Source organism: Anthonomus grandis, chromosome 3 (genome assembly GCF_022605725.1).
Source record: "Anthonomus grandis grandis chromosome 3, icAntGran1.3, whole genome shotgun sequence".
Taxonomy (NCBI): Eukaryota; Metazoa; Arthropoda; class Insecta; order Coleoptera; family Curculionidae; genus Anthonomus; species Anthonomus grandis.
This window is the reverse complement of record NC_065548.1, coordinates 20,695,051-20,722,450: the sequence shown is the minus strand read 5'-3', so window position 1 is coordinate 20,722,450 and position 27,400 is coordinate 20,695,051. Positions and strand designations below refer to the sequence as shown.

The following is a 27,400-nucleotide window of genomic DNA, read 5'->3' as shown; positions in this document are numbered from 1 at the left end:
TTAGTGCAATTTGAGTTGTATTATATTTAATTTTTAATTTTCTTGTTTTTTTTTTATTTAGATACTTTTTTCTTGATAGCTTATTCATTTTTTTAATTCTTTTAAAAAAAAAAATCAGCTATTAGTCTAAAATCTAAAGATTCAAAATTAAAATTATAAAAAAAAAATATTTTACTTTAAAAATGCCTTAAGACCTCTGTGAAAAGCTAACAATTAAAGCTTGTAAAATTTATTAATTAGGCATCATAAAATATTTTCTATATTTTTTCACTCTCCTGCATATCGAAAAAGACAAATAGACGTATATAACTTTTAAAAGTTCGATGATATATAATTTTGAATAAATCTTGAGGTACACGTAAGAAAGAATCTGCAATAAAAAAAATTGCTGATCCTAATATAATGTAGTAGAGTTACCAAGTATTAAATTTTTCTACCCTACTTGGTTGAATTAAAGTATGTTACTTTAAATCTTAATACCTAAAGCAATTTAATTGGTATCTAAATAAATCTTATAGGCCAAAAGGCCCCAATAAACCGATTAAATGATGTTATTCTCGACAGGCTAAACAATGTCATTCCAAAGCATAAGAAAAATGTTGGTGCCTAAATAACAATAAAACTTAAACTAATCTAAATACTGCCATTGTTCCTATATCAAAATGGTCGGACACATTTAGGCGAAAGATTTCTTGTACCAATGACATCAGCATCACGTCGAACATCAGCTTCATTCAGTGGTACTTCATGCCTCAGGTGTACCAAAAAAGGATTTTTGGTTCGGCTTTCGCATCGATGTCAATGACCGATGGGTATTGGATTTTGAAGGAGAAAATAATATATATTGCTTGCATAAGCAGTAGCGTAAAATGTTAACCAGGATAATGATCCTAAATATAGTTGTCCAAACAATGGATTATTAGATATTGCTATAAAAGGTAAAGCAAAATGTTAAATAAATTAATAAAAACGCAAATTAAAAGAAGCTGCTCTTTGTTTTATTGTCTAATTGGCTTAGGATGCCGACAAGTACAAAATTGGATATTTTTATTATGAAATTTATTTGACTTCGTCCTACGGCATTTACTGAAATGACGAGGTTGCTATTTTTAGACTTAGATGGATTGCAAAGTGGCTTTTGATTTAGGGACTTTATTCCTTAAGTTAGTAAATAAATAGGATTACGTTAAGAATGCAAAATAATAACAGATTACTAATCTGTTATTATTTTGTAAAAAAGAAGAAATATAAAAGATTAAGAATTATTTAAACATCAAAATGAATGTGAATTTGATAAACATATTATTTATTTATGAAAGTTTAATATTTACCCCATTAAGCGTAATTTAGTACAATTTGTCTATTATGGCGGCTTTTTAAATAAAGATGTAATTTCAACATTTTTTTGCAATTTTTACAAGGAGTTTTTTACTTTTTTTGCCAACTTTACAGTACTTCGTTAACTAACTCTGTTAATTCGCTTACCAATAAACTCTATGTATTTCATTTTCAGACAGACAAAGGTCACTCCTTCAGCTGAAAGCGTATCCATACCATGATATATAAATATATTGGTGCATATATTTATATATCATACAAATATATGCACCAATAGCAGACAAAGATGACGAAACTGTGGAAGAATTTTACCAACAATTAGAGAAAAGAAAAATAAGGTGACATTTTAAATGGGCGATATTAATGCAAAGGTCGGTAGAGGTAAGGTGTCAAGTCTTGAGGAGGAATACAGATTGATAACAAGAAAATGAGAGAGCATACGCATTTGTCAGGAACAAACACTATTGATAAGTAATACTTTATTTGACCTTCCTCCAGCAGACTTCACACCTGGATGTTACTAGCAGACTCGAAAGAAACAAATATAAGAAATCAGATCGATTTCATCACCTCACCAGAAACTTAAAGATTCAGAAACTCAATCACATCGATAAGAACCTATCACCGGGCTGATGCTCAATCAGATCACAGCTGAGTGGTAGTAAGCTGGTAATTAAACTAAAACGCATAAAAAAGAAGACTAACAAAACCAAGCTGAACATTAGAAAATTATAGAATCCTTACATTAAACAAGAAGTATAGGAATCCTTAAGAAGAAATATCGGAAACTTGAGTGAACCCGCAAAAGACGCAGTTGCTGAAGAGGAGGAAATAAAACCAGCTATTATCTTACAAGACACTTCTGTTATGGGATCGCATAAAGAAGAAGAAATTTATGATGGATGATAGCCTTAATATAATGGAGACCAGAAGAAAAACACAAATGCAAAAATCAAATTAAGTACCAAGAAACAATTCGCAATATAACCACAAAGATAAAGGAAGCGAACGTTGGATGAAGCAAAAATACGTTAAAATCGAAGAATGAAAGGAAATATGACTGCCACAACATATACAAAAAGATCAAACAGTTAACAATTAAAAGAAAAACCAATAATTCCCACCCAATAGACTAATAGATGGAGACGAAATTCTTATATTAAACGACTTGAAACTCATTGACACATGGAAAATTTACGTAGAATGACTTTTTAACGATGAACGAAGAGTGACAAAAGACCAAAATGACGACATAACTTGATTCGAAATACTACGGCTTTAAATGGAAAAAACCTTTTCATTGCTAAACAACAGCAAATCACCGACAACATAAGATCATAAAACTCATATGGAAAACGTATCACCAGTTCTTCGATTTTCTGATAGGCCTTTTTAGCACCTTTTACGACAAGAGAACGATTTCAGAGTAATCGTCGGGCTACAAGCAACCTTTAAAGCCATACCTAAGTGAAAACACCGTGATCAATATCAATTAATAAACCTGATTACCAAAGTTTTCATCAAAATCATACATAATAAAATATATAATAAATGAAACAGTCTTTAGTCTACAAGTTCTACAATTCAAAGATGCAGAGACATGCACAAGGACGTTCACTTCAGCTTTATTGACGTCTCCAAATCATTTGATAATGTTAAACATAATAAACTTAAGGAAATAGTCAGGAAGATGCATATTCATTCGTCTGTGCATAATAACCAGTCTCCATTGGAAAAAAAGTGATAAGCTGTGGATATATCTTAGCATTCTTCAAATAACCTGAACTAACCATATCACGAAAATGATTCAAATATAATAGGCAAAAGCAAAGAAATCATCTTCACTAAAAAGAAACGGAAACTTCAATGCTTCGGATATATCATGAGGAATACTAAGTACCACCTGTTACAGTTAATAGTCCAAGGAAGAGTCGACAGCAAGAGGAAGTCAAGAAGAAGACGACACTCATGGCTGCATAACCTACACATCGACCAAACTATTTAGAGGCGTCGTAAACAAAGTTAAAATAGCTAGCATCCGAAGTAGATATTTAATGTTTGAATAGTAAAGTGTAAAGTTTAAATGTTTCAGCTAAACTTTGACAAGCATTAATTTCCTATATAATCTCTATTGTCTAACATCAAGGCTATTCAAGAAATTTCTAGCGAAACTTGATTTACCAACTTTATTTTCTTTTTTTGTATACCCATATTTCTCTTTTTATCAGGAAGATATCGCATTAAAAAGAACAAAAATGAAACTCGACTCAGTCTCAACTCCGAGCACGCCTACGCTCTCTCCGCTGATCCTATTCAGTCATATAAGAAGTAAAATTTATTCGATATATAACTGAATAGAAGCTAGACGATAATTTGATCAAAATTGCTTTTATATAATTGACGTTACTAGAAAGTCGGATTAGAGAACAGATGGAGTAAATGATGTGCGCGAAATATAGGCCCGCCCATCGATGCAACCTTGGCAGATTTAGACGAGGAGAATTATGCCTGCTTATTTTAAATTATTTTACCATACAGCTTCGCTTTGTAAGCAGCTTTTTTTAAAATATAATACGGTCGCCTGTAAAATGGGTCCAAACCGATTTTGAGGTTGTGCCAGGTAATGATATAATAATCCCTTTTAAGTATTTTGTTATGCAAAGGTATGTTAATATATGGGGGTTTACCGAAAAGAATGCAAAATTATGCCCGAATACCGAATTTCATAACCATAGGCCTACTTTGATTTTTACAAATTTTAATCTCTAATAATTAAATATGAATAAAAAAATTCATTGGTACACAAAACGTAAAAATCAATGTAGGTCTATGGTTATGAAATGCGGTATTCGGGCATAATTTTTCATTCTAAACAACCTTTTCTTATAAACTTTTTTTATGTCTTGCCTAGAATTACTACTTTACCCTCCACTTTACCTACTTATAAAATTTAAAAAATGTTCGTATCAAGGCAAGCTTAATTTAAAAAAAATAATAATATGCAAAATTTTATTTTTTAATCAGGCTGGATGCCAAGCGGTTAAATTTTAACCACAACATTTTTTGTCATTTTCACGTATAAATTCGCTCATCCTGGGACACACTGTATATTAAAAATATTTATTACCTGCTGCTTCTGCTGTAAACTGGACTTTTTGCACTGTGTTGTATGCTGGATGCTTGTTATCACATGTTTTATATATGTTCATAATCACTTCCTTTTCAGCAATGGTCAAATGTTTTCGTACTCTTTTCTTGGGGGGTGACAATAAGGGTGTGGCACGTCAGCCATTACTTGTTAACAAACAAATTAACAAATAAAAAAAAATAAACACAATCTCAACTTTTCAATATTGCGAAGATTCAAATATTCGAATAGCAGAAAATTCAACCAAAATGATCTAAAGCCGCTCGACTAATAAAATTAAATAAAACCCCAAGTCATGAACCCTATCGAGGCTCTAGGCCACACCTCCGGCGCAGAACGATCACGTGACCACTCCATCTGTTCGGTAACCGACGTATATCAGTTGAACATGGAAAAATTAGGACTTCCTAAGTCGGAAGTCGCCATAAACGCTTTTAAAATCATTGATGGGTAATGAAATTGGTCTCAAGTTATATGTTGTAATACCACCACAAATGCTCTCTTAAATATCAAATCGGAGACGCATATTTTATTGTAGTAACTGATTAGCTTCGTTAAGGATGCAAGAATAACGTTCTTGATCATTTTTACATGTTCGATTGTAAGACCAAAGAGATTTTTAATTTTTTTGAGACTTGAAGATGCTATTTCTTATTGTGAAACTAAGTTCACCAATACTTACAAAAGTTATACACCTAGTAATGCAACCCAAGATTCGAAGTTTCCAATTGATCTTGTAATCAAGAACTATAGTAGCAAAAATGTTATTAAACTGATTAGGGGACATATTTTAACTGACTGAATTATGCTTTTAAATGTCATGATAATTATTAATAATTTTTCTTATATTTCATATAAGTATGTATGTACATATTGTGTTTGTATAGTCCTGGTGAGTTTTACTTTTTAAAGTTTTAAAGCATTGGAAGGAGACAGTTTAATAAATCCTCTAATACCCTTTTTCAATATTATGACATCAATATTTTTTTGTAAAAGATATCATTTTTTAATTTTTATTATTATTTTTATACTGACCTTAAACATAAGTAATTAAATTTCATAGGTAATACGCATCGAGGACTAACTTACGTTTTATCTGTTCACTTGAAGGTTGAATTCCAGTATCTCGAATAAGGTTGTTGGGGTTTTATGATAGTTCATTCAAAATGACATGGGATAATATATGATGCAATCATGATGGCAGAGCACAACGTGTAATATAGTTTGATTTTATGGATAATATAGCTTAAGTTTTCCTATAGCTAAATATTCTTTTACCTAACACCATCTAATATCATCCCAATTTCCAGAACAGAAATAAAGAGAAGTGAGTTTTAATGTTGGATTTAACAAGTAACTTTCAAATTTGATCTGCTTTAGCCTATATAAGGAAAAACATTATTTTCGGTCTATACTTAGATTTGCATAGGATGATGTTTAATAAGACTTGTAGTTGCAATAGAGTATTTATGACTCTATAAAGATAAAAAATAAGATATTGGTTATTAAGTTCTTTTTTAGGATGAAGATGTTTTATGATAACAAAATAAAAAAGTCAGATATTTACAAAGAAATCATCAATTTAGAGTGAAATAAATAGCATAAGTTAAAAGGACTTTTTTAAAACTATAAAGTAAGGCTTTGAACAAGTAATTGTTCATAGCGTTATTATTTCTTACATTATTTCTTCAAGCCTAAGTCTGGCTGAACATCATTACAGACCAAACAAAGCTTACAAATTATTTATGTTGTTAAAAATATCAATTTATTTTTTTTAATAATATGAATATTAATGATGTGACTTTAAGTTAGTTTAGCTGTTCGATATGTTGTATTATTTTATGTTTGGTAAAAAAAAATCTAACGAAATCTATCTAATGATAAGTTAGTTAACTTTAAAACATTGGAAAGAAGCATTAGCTTTTCTTGATTTCTTGAATAGTATTAATAAAATATCTGCCTACCAAAGTTTCTTTGATACTTAATACAAAAAAATTAGTTGTGAGTTGCACATCAATTTAAATAAACGAGTAAATAAATCAACAATTAAGTTAATCCAAATTGTTAAAAGTTAATTTTAACAATTTATTTTATTTTATGATTTTATGGAATCGAAGTTTATGGTTGTCAAACGAATAATACCTTTTTTCTCAAGTAAATAATTTTTGCCTGACCTTTCTCCCAAATCCCAACATGTGTTTTTACCTACTTTTTGAGAAACGCCTTTGTTACCAGTTTAGCTTAAGTGCACTTAAAAATCCATTTTTCTCCTCAAGTTCACTTAAGTGTTGGCCCCATGACACACGTGCATCCCACATTTTTTACCCAACATTTCACCCCGAGTCCCACGAGAAAAAATCAGTATTCACTCCGTCGCCGCAAAAAGAAGTACCTACTCTCGCGCCCCCGAAACACAAGGTTTCTTTCACCAGTGAAGTAATTCACAAAGCTTAAAGTACCGAGAAAATAAGTTAGTCAAGAGCAAGTTGGCGCAAGCAATTCCTCTCTCTCTCACTCTCTTCCGTTTAAGTATTTGTCTAAAGTTCATATATGTATACCTAATTGTTACGATAAAGTAGTTTAAGTTATGTAAAAAGGTCTATAGTGAATAAGTGTGCGTAAAGGTGGAAAACTGAACTGAAAGTGAGTGCAACGTTGTGAGTGCAACAGTGGTTGTCAATAGCTGCACAAACCAAGGTGACGTTAGTGCTAATGCCGTTCCTGGTTCCTGCTAAGTTCCTGCTATTGGTCTTGTGATTCTGGAAGGCTGGTAACGTCAACTAATATTGTAAACCCTGTTAAATAACTAACTTCAACATTGTAAATCGTTCATTAGTCTATACCTGTAAATTATTACTAACCAAAAGGTACAATAAACCCTTATGTAATCGTAAATCACAACTGTGTAATTTATTGAACTGGACCTATGTCATCGAAGGGCTCGTCAATGCAGTAGCCGTTGCTCGAGCAGGTATAGGTAGGTTTTTAAGAAACCCTAATCTATATTCATGGTCCTTCGAGCCGGATTTTCCCAAGTTGTGATTTTACGATTCATCTAAGCAAAAACAAAACATACTTCTTGTGTAAAAAGTATATAATTGGTTCCGACATATGTGTCGGTGGTCCTTCGAGTAAACAGTATTTTAGTTAATTACTTACTAACAAACCTTTTAGTTATTTGTCCCTTGTTATTTTGTTATTTTTACTTGTTATAATTGTTATTTGGAAATAAGTAGCAACTCACTTTTTACTTTTTCTTTTAAATTGTTTATTGGTAATTAGTTTATTTTCTCTTAACAATTATTGTTTAAATTTAAAGAAAATCTATTCCCAAAAAATAAGCATCTGGTTGTCTCGTAATTTTTTGTGTTTATTCTGTAAGCCTAAAACTAAAAAGTAAAATGACTGAAGGAATAGAAATATCAGTAGAAGCGTTGGTTAAAAATCGCGGATATTTAAAGGCTAAAGTAACACGAATTGTTAATTGGTTTTTAGAAAATAATGATAGTATACATGACTTTTTAGGAATTCAGGTACGTGAAAGTATGTTAACCCACGCTTTTAAAGATTTTGAAGAGGTAGAAAAACAAATTGTAGTTTTAGATATAAGTAAAGTAGACAAGGATGATGTAGAAGACAAATACTTAACGTGTGTTGCTAAAATGCAACGTAAAATTTTAGAACTTTCCCCGCAAGCGCCAACTCAAGTAAGACATATAGTTCCCCAACACTCTCATTCCCCAAATGTTAGTTTGCCCCAAATTAGCATACCTCCATTTAACGGAGACATCACTAAATGGAATGCCTTTTTTCAACTTTTCTCTACCCTTATTCTAGATAATCAATCTCTCTCTGATATTCAAAGATTAATTTATTTAAAATCTTATTTAAGAGATGAACCCCTAAATTTGGTCGATAATTTACAATTGACCACTGACAACCTCCAAATTGCCCTAAATACCCTTAGACAAAGATATGATAATCAATTATCAATTATTTTTGCCCATATTAAAAATTTAGTTGACATTCCTATCCTAAATAATGTATCCTCACACACACTTAGGGAATTTATAGTTTGCATAAAACAGAACTTTGATTCACTGAAAAATCAAAACATTCCAGTAGACCACTGGGATTTAATTTTAATTTATATTTTTTCTCAAAAATTAGACTTTGGCACAAGAAAGGCATATATATCCGAGAGAGGTTCTCAAATGCGCTCTTCCTCACATGTGGTCCCTAAGCTTGAAGAATTTCTAAGCTTTTTAGAAAAGCGTTGTTCGGTGTTAGAAGATCTCTCTGAAAGCCCTTCAACTAAAAATTATTCCCATGGACGTTCTTCTCAACACAACACTCCCTTTGTTAAAAAAATTTCACACTATGCTCATGGTGGGCAACGCCAAGGCAACCAAGTCATACCTCAAAACTCTCCTCAAAACTCTCGCTCACATTTTGTTGCAGGACAAAGGTGTCCCTTTTGTGAGCACCCTGATCACAAAATTTATACTTGTTTTAAATTTAAAGATCTTAGTTTAAAACAGAAACAGGATTTTGTTATTCATAATAATCTATGTTTTAATTGTCTCGGTTCAAGGCATCAAGTAAAAAACTGTACATCTCAGAGGTGCCAGATTTGTCATATGAAACACCATTCTCTTTTGCATCCAATGGATGATGCAGCACAGCCCTTGCAAAGCAGAAATTCAGATTGGAGGCCAAATCCTCAAACCCAAAATGAACGATCTCAAAATTTTAACAGAAATTCGCTTCTCATAAATAGCTCCCATTCTCGGAATCAAGGTTCAAGCCAAAGCTCCTCTCAGACTCAAGAACCACAAATCCCAAGCACAAGCAATGAAATTAACTCGAATCGCCCTCACGCTAATAAACCTGTGACTTTGTCAGTTTTCGCCACTGAAGATAATGAAGTCACATCTCGTGAGAGTTTGATTTAAATACCCGACAAGAATGGTCATTTTATTATTGCAAAGGCAATATTAGATCCCGGGAGTACTATATCAATAGTAACCCAATCGCTGGTTCAAAGACTTGATCTCTCTCCTAAGACGCAGCCAATACAAATCTCTGGTATTGGCGGCAAAATTAAGCACTCTAATCACGCAATTTCCCTGAGAATTCATTCCTGTCACAATCACGATTACTTCCTGAATGTTAACTGCTGTGTATTAGACAAAATCACAGAAAAATCCCCTCACTTTAAAGTCAACAAATTTATGTTGAACCTTCCCAATAATACACCGCTTGCAGACCCCTACTTTGATACGCCTTCTACAATAGATTTATTGTTGGGAGCAGATGTATACTACCACATTCTTTCAGGCGAATACACCAAGGTTAACAAGGACTCTTTAACGTTGGTAGGTACTTACTTTGGCCACATTCTTTCAGGATTAATCCCCTTCCAAGCTCTCGTTCACAAAACCCCTTTGGCAAATTCTAAGAATTGCTTTTTAGTGCAATCATTAAATTCAGATTGCTCACTGGACTCATTAATTGAGAAATTTTGGTTACTAGAAGATGTCTCGCCCACTCACGAAAAACCCCTATCCCCTGAAGATTCTATGGTTGAACAGAATTTTCAAAATACCACGGTATTTAAAGATGGTCATTTTCAAGTCGACTTACCCCTTAAAAGGCCCCAAGAGTCACATCCGCTAGGAGAGTCATATTCATTAGCCAAGAAAAGGTTTCACCACTTAGAAAAGCGTTTTCAAAAATCTCCTGACCTTTTTCTTGAATACAAAAAATTTATCGGTGAATATATCTCACTCAATCATGCACGAATTATTCCCCTTTCCCTTAAAACTGAAAATCACAAAAATCGATACTTTCTGCCTCACCACTGTGTAATTCGTGAGGACAGTACAAGCACTAAACTTCGTGTAGTGTTTGACGGATCTATGAAAACGTCTTCTGGGCTATCACTCAATGACGTAATGCATAAAGGATATACAGTTCAACCTGAACTGTTTGATATTTTACTTAGGTTTCGAAGTTTTAAATTCGCTCTCACTTCTGATATCGAAAAAATGTATAGACAGGTGCGCGTTAACCCAAATCAAACTTACCTGCAAAATATTTTATGGCGCGACCATCCCTCTCAGCCAATGCAATGCATTGAATTACTCACCGTCACTTATGGCACGAACTGTGCCCCCTATTTGGCTACACGCACCCTGAATGAACTTGCCATTATTCATAAAGACGATTATCCACTTGCGTCTCAAGCTATTTTATCTCAATGTTACGTAGACGATGTTCTCTGTGGGCAAGATACCTATGAAAATTTGGTAGAATTACATAGGCAGCTGTTGGAACTTTGCAAGATTGGAAATTTTCACTTACATAAATGGTGTTCAAATAGCAATTTATTTTTGTCCAAAACTTGTGATAATGGGTCCCAAGAAAGTTTCACCATAGAAACCGAGGAAATTTCAAATAAAGTCCTTGGTGTAGGCTGGAATCCCGACTCAGATGAGTTTTTTATCTCTTTACCTGATACTAGGTCCGAAAGCATAATTACTAAACGTATAGTTTTATCTAAAATTGCGCAAATGTACGACCCCTTAGGATTCATAGCTCCCATTGTTGTAAATGCTAAATTAATTATGCAAAACATTTGGAAAGAAAAAATTAATTGGGATGAACCCCTGAAAGAACCCATTTTAACCCAATGGACCACCTTTATTAAAGATCTTCCCCAACTAATGTGTTTAAAAATTCCACGTTTTTTCCTAGCTAATAATAATCCCAGTTCACTTCAAATCCATGGATTTTCAGATGCCAGCAGGAAGGCATATGGTGCGTGTGTGTATATAAGAGCCCTTTATCCTAACAAAAATGTCTCTTGTCAACTTATTACTGCCAAAAGTAGAGTAGCCCCGATAAGAGAAATTACAATTCCCCGCATGGAACTCTGTGGAGCACTTTTACTTTCCAATTTAGTCACTCATGTGTGTTTCATATTAAAAGAAAGATTTTCAATTGACAACATTAATCTTTGGACTGACTCTGAGATTGTACTTGCTTGGTTAAATGCCCACCCTTCTCGTTTCAATGTGTTTGTAGCAAACCGCATTTCTCAAATTCAGGTTTTATCCCAAGACTGCAAATGGCGTCATATTCCAACTGCGGATAATCCAGCTGATCATCTTTCTCGCGGATTTACCGCAGACCAGATTCTCACCTCTACGCTTTGGTGGAACGGCCCAAAGTTCTTACTGAACCCGAATTTAAATTTAAAAATGTATGAAAAGGGACCTTGCTCCACTGAAGAAGAAGCAAGAAAAGCAAAAACGGTCTTGCTTGTTAACTCCGAAGATTTCTGGATAACACTTTTTAATCGGTTTTCTAACTTATTGCGATTGCAACGAACTATTGCATTTATACATAGATTTGTAAATAATTGTAAAGGTAATGGTAAAAAATTTTATGGTGCTTTAGCTGTAACTGAATTAAAGGCTGCAGAAATTTTTATAGTAAAGCAAGTTCAACACCAAACGTTTTCAAAGGAAATCAGTGAACTAAAGTCAGAAGAAAGAAAAATTTCAAACAAGCAAGTCCTTAGGTTAAACCCCTTTATCGATACCTCCAATCTCATAAGGGTTGGAGGCAGATTATCCCAAGCACCCATATCATTTGATCAAAAATTTCCAATTTTATTGCCCTCAAAAAACCATGTTGTTGGACTCTTGCTGAAAAAAGAACACATTAGGTTAGGACATGCTGGTCCTCAAACGATATTGTCAAATATTCGTCTTAAATACTGGCCGCTAAATGGATTAAGAGAAATAAAAAAGATCTCTATAAACTGTTTACAATGCTATAAATTTAAGCTTAAAACAGGAGAACAAATTATGGCAGATCTCCCTAAATCCAGAGTTGTCCCTTCTAGACCGTTTTTAACAACAGGTGTCGATTTTGGAGGACCATTTATTATTAAATCGTCATCTCTTCGACGCGCCAAAATTGAAAAGGCGTATATCGCTTTATTTGTATGCATGGTCACTAAAGCTGTTCATTTGGAGCTAGTATCAAGTCTCTCTTCACAAGCATTTTTAGCATGCTTTAAACGTTTTATTTCAAGACGTGGATGCCCGGCAACAATTTTTAGTGACAATGGTACAAATTTCTCTGGTGCCAGCAATCAAATTAAAGAAGTTTATGACACGCTTAAGTCACAACAGACACAAGAGCAATTGACTGCATTTTTCTCATGCCATGAAATACAGTGGCAATTTATACCTCCTTTCTCTCCTCACTGGGGTGGTCTTTGGGAGGCAGCTATAAAAAGTACTAAACATCACTTACGAAGATTAATTGGAAACCAGAATTTAGCCTTTGAAGATTTTTCCACTATTTTAGCACAAATTGAGGCTATTTTAAACTCCAGGCCACTTCTTCCCCTATCAGCTGATCCACTGGACTTAACTTGTCTTACCCCTGGACATTTTTTAGTTGGAAGTCCTCTCGTTTCGTACCCTGAGCCCAATGTCTCGTCAATTCCTGAAAACCGCTTAGATCGTTGGCAAAGGTTAAGTCAGATTCAACAATTCTTTTGGACTAGATGGACCAAAGAGTATCTCAACAATCTTCAGAATAGGCCTAAATGGATGTCCCCAGTCCCCAATATTGAAACAAATGACCTTGTTCTTCTTAAAGATGAGAACACCAAACCTCTTGATTGGCCGTTGGCCAGAGTAGTAGACACTTTACCTAATAAAGATGGTAAAATACGCTTGGTAAAAATTAGGACTAAAAATGGAATATTTACTAGAAATATAACCAAATTATGCCCGTTGCCCAAATCTGATAGTAACTTAGTTTAACCATAGTATTTCTTGATAAGTTTTGTCTATAAGTTATAATGTATATTGTTTGTTGAAGGCAAAGCCTTCAAAAGGGGGGAGTATGTTAAAAGTTAATTTTAACAATTTATTTTATTTTATGATTTTATGGAATCGAAGTTTATGGTTGTCAAACGAATAATACCTTTTTTCTCAAGTAAATAATTTTTGCCTGAACTTTCTCCCAAATCCCAACATGTGTTTTTACCTACTTTTTGAGAAACGCCTTTGTTACCAGTTTAGCTTAAGTGCACTTAAAAATCCATTTTTCTCCTCAAGTTCACTTAAGTGTTGGCCCCATGACACACGTGCATCCCACATTTTTTACCCAACATTTCACCCCGAGTCCCACGAGAAAAAATCAGTATTCACTCCGTCGCCGCAAAAAGAAGTACCTACTCTCGCGCCCCCGAAACACAAGGTTTCTTTCACCAGTGAAGTAATTCACAAAGCTTAAAGTACCGAGAAAATAAGTTAGTCAAGAGCAAGTTGGCGCAAGCAATTCCTCTCTCTCTCACTCTCTTCCGTTTAAGTATTTGTCTAAAGTTCATATATGTATACCTAATTGTTACGATAAAGTAGTTTAAGTTATGTAAAAAGGTCTATAGTGAATAAGTGTGCGTAAAGGTGGAAAACTGAACTGAAAGTGAGTGCAACGTTGTGAGTGCAACAGTGGTTGTCAATAGCTGCACAAACCAAGGTGACGTTAGTGCTAATGCCGTTCCTGGTTCCTGCTAAGTTCCTGCTATTGGTCTTGTGATTCTGGAAGGCTGGTAACGTCAACTAATATTGTAAACCCTGTTAAATAACTAACTTCAACATTGTAAATCGTTCATTAGTCTATACCTGTAAATTATTACTAACCAAAAGGTACAATAAACCCTTATGTAATCGTAAATCATAACTGTGTAATTTATTGAACTGGACCTATGTCATCGAAGGGCTCGTCAATGCAGTAGCCGTTGCTCGAGCAGGTATAGGTAGGTTTTTAAGAAACCCTAATCTATATTCACAAATACTTGTAATATAATACGTATCTGCATTATCGATCAATAGATTAATTATTTAATTCATTTCTTTTTTCAGCAATGGTACTAAATTTACTTTACGAAGTAGATGGTTCAACAAATTATATTTTTATTTAAAAGGTAAGAGAGGCAGAAGTCATGAGATATTAAAATATATAGTTAAAACAAAATAGATATTTAAATGTATTCTCTAAATGTGATAAAGAAGTCACTGTTTTATGTACTTGCATAAAAAGGGTGTTTTAATAATAAATTAAAAAGCTATATATTTCCTGATCTTTATAAATAAAATACAAATAATAGGGACTTCTCTTACTTCTGTAATAGGCATTTTCCTTCCATAACCATTCTAAGAGTTGTTTTACCTTAGGTTTTAAGGATTTAATCTCAAGGATATAATATACATTATAATATAGATTTTTCCTACAAATAAGAATTTAATTCTAAAAATAAAAGGCTCATTTTCTTAAGAATGGGTACCTAAATCTGGTCTTAGTCGGCTCGTGCCATGCATGCGACCAGCCGGTATTATTTGTTTCAAAATACCTGCGCCATCGTCCTACGTATCCACCGGCCATTTTTCGCTCGCTCAGGCAGGAAATCGTAGGCAGAACAAAATCTTGTAAGAATCTAGTTTAATATTTATATAAATCGCTATTTATCATTTAGGCAACATATGGGACAAATAGACTAAGCTATTGCCCAATTTTTTTTAATGATATCAGATCCTTTGTTTTGTTCGCATTAATGTATATAATATGCAGCTGGCAGCCTGTCACATTCCTTGTTATTCATTGTTATGAGAGACCTTATAGTTTGGTTCAATTATTAAATATCATACCTTGTACCATTTTATGTTAATTCATTCTACACTGTATTTATTTTATTATTTTTTATTTTATATCGAATAGAAATACCATTGGAACTGAATTTGTATTTAAAAGAGATTCAGTAAATCTATAATCCAATACATATAAAATGTCGCTGCATGTATTTAAATAAAAAAAAGCATTGTATGGCATTGGTATAATTCAAGCATATCAATTTCGATCAAGTTCAAGTTATCTTAAATTCCAGTAGCTACCGCTTGAAAATCCAAAGCAAATTCTTCTTTCTCACTGGTGGTTAAAATTAGACCAGTTTTAGTATTAACGTTATTCAATTTAACTAACTAGTTTAAATACCTATATCACAATTAAGTCACTTAAAATATTTGGTTCACATCATAGTATAACTACCTATTGTTTATATAAAAAAAAAGAAAGAAACAGCTAAATTATTAAATTATTCAATTTTACTTTTTTTTTCACCCCCTTAGTAGTGAAATATGAATCTTACGTGCTTTACAGGGACAGTAGCAACAACTCACTTAATTAAAGTACACTTAATAAAGCTAAACTCTACTGAATAATTAAATAAGGTGAGATTTAAATGTATACCAAATTAAAAAAAAATAGATTGTCGGTAGACAAAGGAAAAAATAAATACAACAAATGTCTATTTACAATTGAATTAAAGCTGGGGTATTTACGTGGTGTTAGGCTACTATCAGGTGTAAAAATCAATCAGTCATCACTTCTATAGTAGACGATGTCAGCCACTATCAAGATAAAATATTCCAAATCAGCTTGTTTTAATCAGAAAAAACAGCTAGCATAGTGGTGAAAATTTAAAAGATCTCAAAGGTTCAACTGAACCACCAGCCAAGGCCTAGTAGGTTTGATCTTAAATAAAGCCCTGGAGGTTGATATAAAATCCCTTTGTGTTGCGAAATTTCTAATGTAATTTGCATTACTTTTATCCCCTATAATGGGTAAAATTTGAGACAACGTGCGATCTCAACTATAATCTCCAGCCAACTGAGAACGAACGTTCTTTTCTCCCAAAAAAAACTAGAAAAACTAGAATTAATCAAATCAAATCAAATCAAATCAAAAATGGTTTATTTGTCAAAATGTACAGTTTTATAGGTCAATAAAAATTACAAAGAAAAAAAATTACATTGACAAATAGGACTATTCTCTCGATTATAAAACCGTTTTCCCTAGTTAGCACAAGCAAAGAAGGGATGAAAAAGCCCTTTACAATTTACAGAAACAATTTTACAAAAATAAAAATAACGTTTTCATATAGGAATGCAAAGTAAGATATAGAATTAATTAACCTAAGATTTTAAGACAGGCAGCGGCAGTGCGACAACGGACGAGCGCAAGGAGAGAGGACAGACGAGGCGAAAAAAGACCCCAAAAAATAACCCCAAGATGCGTGCATCGGCCTAGGCTATTAAAAAATATACGTATGTATGTTACGGAAAAAGAAAGAATAAAACTAAAAACGGGATTTTAAAATATAATCTCCGAACATTCCACTGAAAATTAGCATATTATATACACATGTATATCTTCTGTTACATGTTACTATTTCTTGTATTATGTTATTATACGCATTATCACATTTTATATATCACCCTACTTGAATTAATTGCCAATTATTTGTTCCATAAGTAGTTTAGATTTTATTTGACCAGAGAAAGCTCCCAAGGGCATTTGCTTTATGTCATTGTTTAAGCCATTCCACATTTGAACAGCTACATACTTAAAAGAACGTTGAAATGCTGCGCTTCTATGCAATGGTACGATAAAAACGTTATTTCGTGTGGCATGCGCATGTTCGAATTCTTGAAACTGACTTCTTAAATTAAATGGTTGATTATTATTTACTATGCGATATACAAAATTATACATATGTAGCTTTCTTCTATTGTTCATATTTAATATTTTATTATTATTGAGATAAGGCGATATATGGTTTCTATAGGGGATACTATAAGAGAATCTCATACAGGAATTTTGGACTTTTTGTATAATTTTTTTATTTTGTGAAGATAAAGAATTTCCATAGACTACGTCACCATAATCAAACAATGACAAAATAAGACTATCGCACAATAAGTACTTTTGTTTTGCCGATAAATTTCGCTTAAACTTAAAAAGTTTTTTTAAACGTAAATAAGCAGTTTTCGTTTTATTTTTTATGTGTAATTCAAAAGAGAGAGAGCTGTCAAATATAACGCCTAAATTTTTTGCCTCGGAAACAACAGGAATTGAAGTATTATCAATAGATATAGGATTTAAGGATAAGTTGTGTTCGAGCCTTTGCCTTATATTAAAGTTGGAGCACATAATAAAAATTTTAGATTTTGTGGCATTAAGCTTAAGATTATGATTTTCTGCGTATTTATGTAGACTAATTAAATCACTATTAAAATTTTGATAGAATAGATTTATATTATTAAGGTGAATTGGAATATAAACTTGGGAATCATCGGCATATTGTTGCAAAGTGGCGTGTTTTATTACTTTGTACATATCAGCCACGTAAATAGAGAAAAGTAACGGCGATACTATAGAGCCTTGAGATACTCCCTGGTTAAAAGGTGTAAATTCTGAGTAATGCTTTTCAGACTGCCGAATCACCATAACACAACTGTCTCTATTACGCAAATAATCCTTGAAAAAATTTACACCGCTCTCTGAAATACCAATACCAAATGCACAATCTGCATAAAATGCTAAAGTAAACAAATAACTCAAACTCCGAAACAAAGTTCTCCTAATGGGACATTTACAGAAGTAAAAAACGGACAACAGCGCATTGGCAATGTCACAACTGGCAACAAGGGCGATCAGTCGACGGTTAATTTAAAATTAAACACAAATGGCTGTTTATGCATTTTTGTCAAAACTATGAATTTTATAGGAAAACCAAGAAGGTACTTACTATATTTGGTTAGAAACCAAAAGAAAACACCAACAGAATTTTAAGCTCTATACATGGCTTAGCTTCCTATATTAAAAATAACACATTTATAGCTTTTTTTCAAGGACTCAGGAGAACTAATCATTATCCTTAAGAAGATTATTTTGAATAATTGCGTAGGCTTTTTCAGACAGTAATTATTTAAAAAGTAAGATGAAGAAACCAAAAAGACCACAAACATGATCAATTCGCTTCCCAAAACAACTATAAACATTGAAGGAAACAAGGTAAAATAAGGTAGCTTTTTAGACATTGATAACAGCTTAGTCCTAGTGGAAATACTATTAATATATAAACCAGAAAAATCTGTGAAAACCATAATCGGACGTAAAGAAGTACCAAATAAAGGACAGGAAAACAAAAATATATATACAAGAAAGATCACAGGGTAAGATGCAACAATTCTGTTCCACTTCTTATTTCTAATGGAGAATCACCAATGAAATTATTAGATTATTAAAGTTTAATAAATATCTTATCTACCAGAAATTGCTCCATATTTTTAATCTAATTATAGTTTTATTATGATATAAATATATTAAATGAAACATACTAAATAAACCAGACCATAAAAACAAAGTTGCTGTATATAGTTGCTATACCAATTTACGTTACAAATTTTTAGAAGTGAACAATTTTCGATACTATATATAATTTAGAGCTTATGAAAATAAAAAATTTATTTAAATAACAATAAGCAAATAAACAAGTCAAACTTGGCAAACACAGACCAATATATTCCTTACTAACAGAATCGAGGGGCGGAAAATTTAAATTTATATAGTTAGCTGACCGGTATGAATATTTATATGATTGTCAACTAAATTACGTTATACCTGATGTGCATCGAAATTTATTTAGTACAGGCTATATACAGAGAGTCAATTTGAAAATTTCTGACCCTTAATATAATTCCTGCAGTTATTTGTAATAGGAACACTTTAAATGAATATGTTTAGCCTTCTTGCTTCAACCCTCTAGATTTCAGCCTTAGAATCCTTAATGCGATTAAGGGTCAAGTAGCATATCTTTTTAAAGAGCGTTGAATTTTTCTTTTAAGTAGTATCCTAGTTTGTTGCTTTGGGCTATGTATCTAGAGGTTTCTGAATAATAATATAATATTAGAAAAAGCAATATTAATCTTACAATATTACTTAATACTATATTGCCAAAGAACGCGAAGATTAGCTTAAAGCTACTCTTTAACCCATAACCTTCCTAACAATCACAGTTTAAATGGAGCAAACGAGAAAAAAGACAAAAAAGTAACAAGTATACTTATATAAAGCATTTATATTCTAGAAAACTAGACTAGATTTTGGATTGATTTAAAAACAAAAGTCTATAATATTTCCTAGTATTAAATTAAAGAATTTAACGGCATTATAAGTAAAAGATCGCTCGCTAGAGACTCGCTAAGTAATAGAGCCATGGAATGGTGCGGCATTGCCAAAAAATTGTATCTAATATTTCGAATGTGAACCTGGTTTCTTGGTATTAACTTTTTAAAAAAGTATTCAGGACTTTGACTAACATATAATCGATAAAGAAAAGTAGAAGTGAAGAATTTGAATAGGTAAGGTAGCGTTAACCACCTCAACTGAAATATAGAATCTGATACATGATCAAACTTTCCCAGGTTAAAAAAAAAAACTACAGCAACTATTCTGCACGCGTTGCAGGCGGTAACGATTTATTTAGTCTAAGCAAGGATAATAAACTATAAGGCAGTAATTTAAAATAGATAAAACAAGTGCAACTACGAGTTTTTTCCTAGTTTTAAAATTTAAAATGTGTTTATTGGCATAAAGCATACACATGCGTAAATAACATCTCTGCAGAAGAGTATTAACATTAACCTTAAAGAATTGTCTATTTTAAGTCCCAGAACCTTCACAGTATCAGCGAACAAAATAGTTTCGTTATTCAATTGAATGTGAACAGTTTCCATTATATTTTTATGTGATACTCGATTTAAAAACAAAACCATTTTTGTTTTATTAGGATTAATGACAAGGTTATGCTCTTTTGAAAATTGATTTATTACGTTCAGATCAGCGCTAATAGTATCAGCCACGTTATCAAAATTAGCAGAGCCAAAATAATGTATATATTGAGGGTCATCAGCATACTGATGTATTTCAGAATCTTCAACAAGATCGGGTAAATCTGAAGTTTATATAAGAAATAATAATGGGCCTAGGATCGACCCTTATGGGACACCAGAAATATTATTTTTTGAAGCAGAATATTCATTATTCACCCTCACATTCTGGGTTCTACGCCACAAGTAAGTTCTAAAAAAGAACAAAACAACATCACTACAACCATAACATTTTAGTTTCGCTAAGCTGAGCAAATCATGATCAATGACATCAAATGCTTTCGAGAAATTAAGAGCTATCATAATGGCTGAAATCTTTTTGTCAAGAACTCGCATGATATTATCGGTGACGTTTAGAAGTGAACTAGCTGTACTATGATGTTTCCTAAAAGCAGACTGATGGGAAGAGAAGATATTATTTGACATTAAAAATGATGACAGCTGCATATAGACTATTCTTTCGAGAACTTTGGAAATTACAGGAAGCAAACTTATCGGACGCAAATCTTGAACACTTTCAGGACTGGAGGATTTGGGAGCCAGCCCCTGGGAAAATATCCTACCTCTAAACAACAATTTATAATATGAGTGACGTTATTCAGAATAACTGGGAGACATAAGTGTAACATACATCGAGTTATGTTATCCACACCAGAGGCATTCAACCTAATATTTTTTATAGTTTTTTCGACAGTATTTTGGTCTACTAAAGAAAAATGAAAATTATCCTCGGTAAATTTATTACTGGAGTAGAAGTTAATTTTGTTTACACATTTTTCAGATTTATTAAAGACGCTTACAAAAAAATCATTTATTTGATTTGGATTAGTTATATTAAACGGCAGCTCGTTATTATTCTTGGTTGTTTTAATATTTAAAGTTTCTAGACCTTTCCAAAATTTTTTACCAGTTTTGTCACTCTCCAAGCTTGCAAGACATGCAGCTTTTTCTCGTCTTATTGATGCCAACGCAAAATTACGACACTCCGTGCAATATCTCCAATTTTCTAAACAGTTGTGATTTTTGTATTTAGTCAAAGCCTTATCACGTTCCTTTAAAATAAGTCTTAAGGTATCTGTCAACCAGGGAGCTGGCTTTTTACTAATATTTTGTTCTAAATATTGAACTTTTTTATTTATGTCCGCAAGATTATAAATATTATCCCAGTTAATATGTGATAAATCGATTCTAAAGTATAACTCATTAAAATATATAAAATTGCGAGTGGTTATAAATTTTTGTTTTTGTCTTTTAACGACCAATTTTAAAGTGCAGAAAGGCATTTGGTTATGATCACTTAAACCCGAAACAACGGTGCCACTTTCATGACAAATATCTTTAGTATTAATAAAAATGGGATCTAAGCATGTTGCAGTAGTATTTGTTATACGAGTTGGTTCATTTAATATTTGTACGTATCCAAAAGAGTTAAGCATGGAATATAATGAATTAGGTTTTAACATATCAATATTCAGATCTCCGAGAATTTCTGAATAATCATAGATCACTAAAAGATGTGGAATAACTTCTTCCAGGAAAGTTATAATTTCAAACGATTTCGATTTAGGGGCCCTGTATATTATAAGTATTGCAATATTGTGTATACCAATTTTAACATTTAGAAACATAAATTCAAAGTTTACATTATTATAACATTAATATTTATAATGTCGCACTGAAACATTGACCTGATATAGATGCCAACACCACCCCCAACTCTGTCTAATCAATCCTTTCTAAAAAAATTATAACCTGGCATAGAAGCCGCACTGCTTAATATATTTCTATTTAGCCACGTTTCACTTATATCCAAAATATCATATTTATTGTTTACAAAATTTAAAAAAATTCGGAAAACTTGGCAATAAAGATCTAATATTTAAATTGGCTACATTTAAATAAATGTTTTTTAGCCATTTATTATAAACTATAGATATAAATTAAACTATGTATATAAAAAAAACAATAAAAATAGCTATTTATCTCGGTAAAAGAGGTTATTCGTAATTAATTTGAGATCCAAGCTTTAAAAGATATTTCTAATAGAAAACAATTTTTATTAAAGGTATCCAGGTAGAGATAGACTTTACATTATGTTTGTTATGAGAACCTAATTTAACACAATTAATACACATTTTTTCTTCAGAAATACATTTTTTTAATTTATGATTTTTTCCGCATTTGGCACAAGTGCGTGAAAATCGCGTGATAAAATTTCAAAAACAGTTAAACTTAACTACATTGAGATTTTGCTTTTCAGGCTAGTTGTTTCAGGTGCACAAAAACTATTGCATTGGGTTTCCTTGCAGCACAAATGATTAGAAGAGTAGGTAATTAAAAGAAATGAAGATCGGTGAAACAAACATTCGGCAGAATATTAGGGATGGTGTTGACTTAACGACTCAAGAATTCACAAAACTCAATTTTTTAATCAGAATCATCGTATAAAGTTCATATCATAGAGTTTTGAAGTATCTGCATTTTGTATGAATGGTGTTTATGCATTTTCAGTGCCTTTCTTACTGTCTTGTGTGATATTCATGTCTGTTCTGCTACTGCCCGTGAGGAGCTGGTGGGCTCTACAGCAAATAATCTCAAAACCTTAATTCGAACTCCTTCATTCATCACTCGTGGATTTTTTTTCAATTAATTACAGAACCAGTTTCGGAAATTACCATTTATTGAAAACAATGTCCTTCTTTGTGCTCCTTTCCTAGCCTCTTTATAAATAAAAATAGTTTCAGTTCTTTCTTAAAGAGAATAAACTATTCTCACACTTGGGTTGATTCTGTTTCTGGTGTATGTGAATAACTTTTTCTTGTACTTAGTTATCTAAATTATAATATGAATATCCATATGACCCAATGCACAATGTAATAGTTTTTGTGTAAACACTAACCGGGAAACCAAAATTCGAACGCAAGTTTAATTTTTTCTGCAATTTTGAAACGCGATTATTCGGAAACCTCTAGGCAACAAAGTAGGAAACTTTATCTTTAATTTTCTAAAAATTATTTGTCTGGGAAATGAAAATTTATATAATATTAACTATATCTTTTTTTGACTTTAATATAGGAGATATTACAAAAAAACTTTTTTATTTGCGTTTTTAGGGTAGTACTTTTAAATTTTATATCCGACGTTTCATTTTCAAGAAATTATCGTCAACTTTATTTCTTATATGCATTTAATAAAAAGTACTAAATTACATTTAAATCTTTTTTTAATACAAATTTTACGATGTGTCATATCTTCATTGTATTCATTGATTTTTATTTATAAAGAATAACCCGATTTTTACTTTTTTTATAATTTTTAAAAAGTAGGAGCTGCAAGCAAATGCTTTAAAACTTAGACTTATTAATGTCGACTGCTGAAAAATATAACTAAGAAATGTCAAAAATCGCCTTTTTCCTTTAAGCAAGCCAAAACACAATATTGTCATAAATAATTAAAAATTAAATGACACACAGGCTGTACATTTGTTTTGGGTCACAGAAAAAGTTAATTATGTTTATTATTTTGTAAGTTTCCCAATAGTATGTAAATGTGCTTTAAATAACACAACTTTTTTCTAATTTGACCTAAGCTATATCTCCAACAAGCATTCTTAGGATGCTTCTATATTTTGGAACCCCATTTACACAGATATTACATCATGGTGGTTTAAAAATATTATAAAATGCTTTAGAGAATTAAATAAGGATTGAAGTCAAAAAATAAACTATAATGAGAGAAAAATCATCAAGAGATGTAGATATAACTGAAGGTGGAGCTAACAATATTTTGTAAATTGGAACTTATTTGCCTTTCCAAAATTATATTTTAACAAGAAGATGATATAACACTGTTAATACCACTGCCTAATGTAAGATTTTAGAGCAAGATCTAATAAATACCTAACAACTCAAGAAGGTAAATCAATAATAAATATATACAAGAAATTAAGAAATGATAGGAACTTACGAACTTTATGAATGGAAAAGGCTACTTACTTATTAGATTTAGAAAAAAATAGGACAAGAACAGAAACGGCATAGTGGAGTCACAAAAATATATAAAAAGTAAACATAACATAAATATCGTAAAACTACTATTATTTTGGTAAATATTTCTATTCTAAGTTAATTAGGCTTCTCTTACAAATATTTGTTTTAAAAGATAATTTTTTTCGAAATTCATTAAAAAGAAAAATTCTCTTTTTACTAAAAATTATAGACTAATATCCCGCCTCTCCAAAAAATTCCTTTTATCATATTTATTAAAAACTCGCATTATTTTGACAAGGCAGCATGAACTTATAATTAATAGATTTGATGTGGGTAAGCATCAGATATATTTTCCGACCTTATTAGGGTATTCGAATTTTGATTTCCATCATTAATTAGAATGCGTAAAAGTAAGGAAAATTTTAGATTCTTGGTGCTTAGAAAATCTTAAGGCAGATATGTATAAAGATGTATCAATATTCAGTGTTATTTCTTTTATTCTTCCTCCTCACCTTCACATTTAAAACATATTTTAGTTGTAAACCTATTTATGTTGATGATAATTTAACGATTGGTCAACGAAGAACTTTGTAAAAACAGAACGATAACAAGCTTATTAGCTATAACAGAAAAGAAAACTCATTACACGATTTTTTACTGTTAACAAAAATTGCTTTATTTTTTTATTTATTTAATAAATTCTTCATTACAACGGAGTTCAATAATGAACATAATATGCGTTAAACTAATATGGAAAACAAACAAATAGGATTACAATCTTTCATGAGAAGCTCATTGTGCTAAGGATAATGAGTGAAGAAATGAAGAAAATGAAAATAAAAAGAAGAAGCTTACTAAATATTTCCTCTTAGACTATACAATTTTATTAATATATTCAAAAAATATTTTTCATAAATAGACACGTGAGGTATAAGCATAGTAATCTTTCGCGTAACTTTGTTTATTTTCGAGCATTATCTTCTTTTATGGCCAACGTCATGCTAATCATTCATTTACCAATATTTACCGATCATTTTTATCTATGAAGTGCCTATGTAAATTTTCGTCAGCATGTTCTTTACACGCTAAAATACTATCGGAAACCAGATGTTTTTTCGTGGGAGTTTTTTAGTTTAATGTGATTATTTTTTATATTAAAAATATACTAAATTTTGATTTAAAGCAGATCATGGATATTTTAGCATTTAAAAGAATAAACTTATTAATAGTGTTAACTGTTAATTTTTTAAAATAAAAATAAGATACCAGGGTATATCATTAGGTCTTAGCCTTAATTAAATGGTAGGTATTTAAATTATTATGATTGCACAGAATCGAAATTATAGATAAATTTAAATTTTACTTATGGAAATATAATAATTATTAAATATATTAATTAATAATAATAATATTTATTTTGTAGATGAATAAAATGAAGTAACTATTTTTTATTCCGTTGCAGACCCCTGACAAACTAGGTCACTGTTGGCCAAAAAAACAGTATTCTTCAACTGTAAATGACTTTTTTAAATATGATTGCCTTTAGTCTATATTAATATTACAAAATATTTAAAAAAGTTTTAAAAATTCGCACAAATACTCTTCATTTAATCTCACAATTGACCACCAAAAAGAAGAACTAAAAATTAAGAAAAAAAATAGTATGGGTTAAGATTAACCCTAAAATAATAAAGAGCTACTAAATTTCGTATATAAATATAAAAAAAATATGCTGAAAATTCATCTGTGAATGCATAAAAATTCAAGTCTTTGAAAGAATTGAATAAGTGAAGTGAAATAATCACTTATTATAGTTGGGTGTCAAAATTGGTAAAAAAAGAAAATTAGTAACAGTAGTTTAAGTTATTTACAGTCCGGCTCTTAACTGTCCCTCCCCCCTTCTTATCTTTTGAATGCGTTTATAAAAAAATCTGAAATTTGGCACACATTATTAGCAATGTAAATACTACTTTTTGGTCTTTAGCACATTTTGCAAAACTTCAAAATGGCGTCTCGCCGCCATTTTAAAATTAAAATTAAATAGAAAGGGGGTCATGTGATACATGAAAGTGATATTGAAAGCTCCCACTGAAAGCTTTATAGTCCTAGAATATTAACTTATTACTTCTACCCATAGCGAAATGGCAGCCTTTCAAAATCTTATTTTTCACATTTTTATTTATTTTTAGTTCCTTTACTACACCTGTTCAGGTGTAATTTGTTTGTAGGTGTGTTGTTATTCGTAGAGTTTGTATTTTGTCTCAATATCATTATCACATTATTATCATAAAAATTACTGTTCCACATAAAAACTTATTTGGTTTACCAATACCACAGATGTAAATAGCTCCGCAATAGCTATAATACCGAAAAGAGAGAATATTTTTGCTATTTTTTCCAGTGCAACTTTATTTGTACCTTGATTTAATTGAGAATGCCTGATCGGTTCCCCTTGCTGGAAAAATTGAATTTATTTTCATTTACGGTGGAAATCGTAATGTACCTGAAACGAAAAGAATTTTTAATATTTGCTTTCCTGACGCTCCAGTATGTCGAAAGTATTCGCGAGCTTATTTACCGAGTCGAGTAGTATTGTCAGTAGGAAGAATTCGTGGGCGTCCCAGCTATCCAGAAGAAAAACAGGTGGATATTATAGCAGCTATAGTAAGAGATCCACAACAGTCTACTTTCACAGTTGGTGACACGTGTGATGTATCTTCTGCTACTGTAAAAAGGCTACTTAAAAAACATAAATTTTATTCGTATAAAATTCAAATGGTCCGTCAACTGACAGAATATGATCCTGATCGATGTATGGAATTCTGTGAAGCAATGACCGAGAGAATAGGACACCAGCCTGCCTATGTGAAGAACATTTGTTTCAGTGATAAATGTATTTTTTTAATGGTACTGTTCATAGACAAAATGTCCGTTATTGAAGCGACGGAAATTAACAGACACACACACACCATACCATAATACCCCGAAAATAATAAATGTCTCTCTTTTTAGACCAAAATCTGACAAGGAATCTTTACTCAAACATGTTGGAAAATGTAGTAGAATTATTGATCCTTAAGATTATTAATGACAATCCTCACGAATTT

The 27,400-nt window shown here is 31.6% G+C and overlaps 1 protein-coding gene across 1 annotated transcript; it reads left to right on the top strand.

Annotated features, from left to right (window-relative positions):
- Positions 1-7,887: 7,887 nt before the first annotated feature.
- Positions 7,888-27,272, top strand: LOC126734317 (uncharacterized). The gene is made up of 4 exons (XM_050437891.1): positions 7,888-9,424; positions 9,488-12,235; positions 12,353-13,234; positions 26,842-27,272. Exons 1-4 carry the CDS (start codon positions 7,888-7,890, stop codon positions 27,270-27,272), a joined length of 5,598 nt encoding a protein of 1,865 aa, XP_050293848.1.
- The last annotated feature ends 128 nt before the right edge of the window (positions 27,273-27,400 follow it).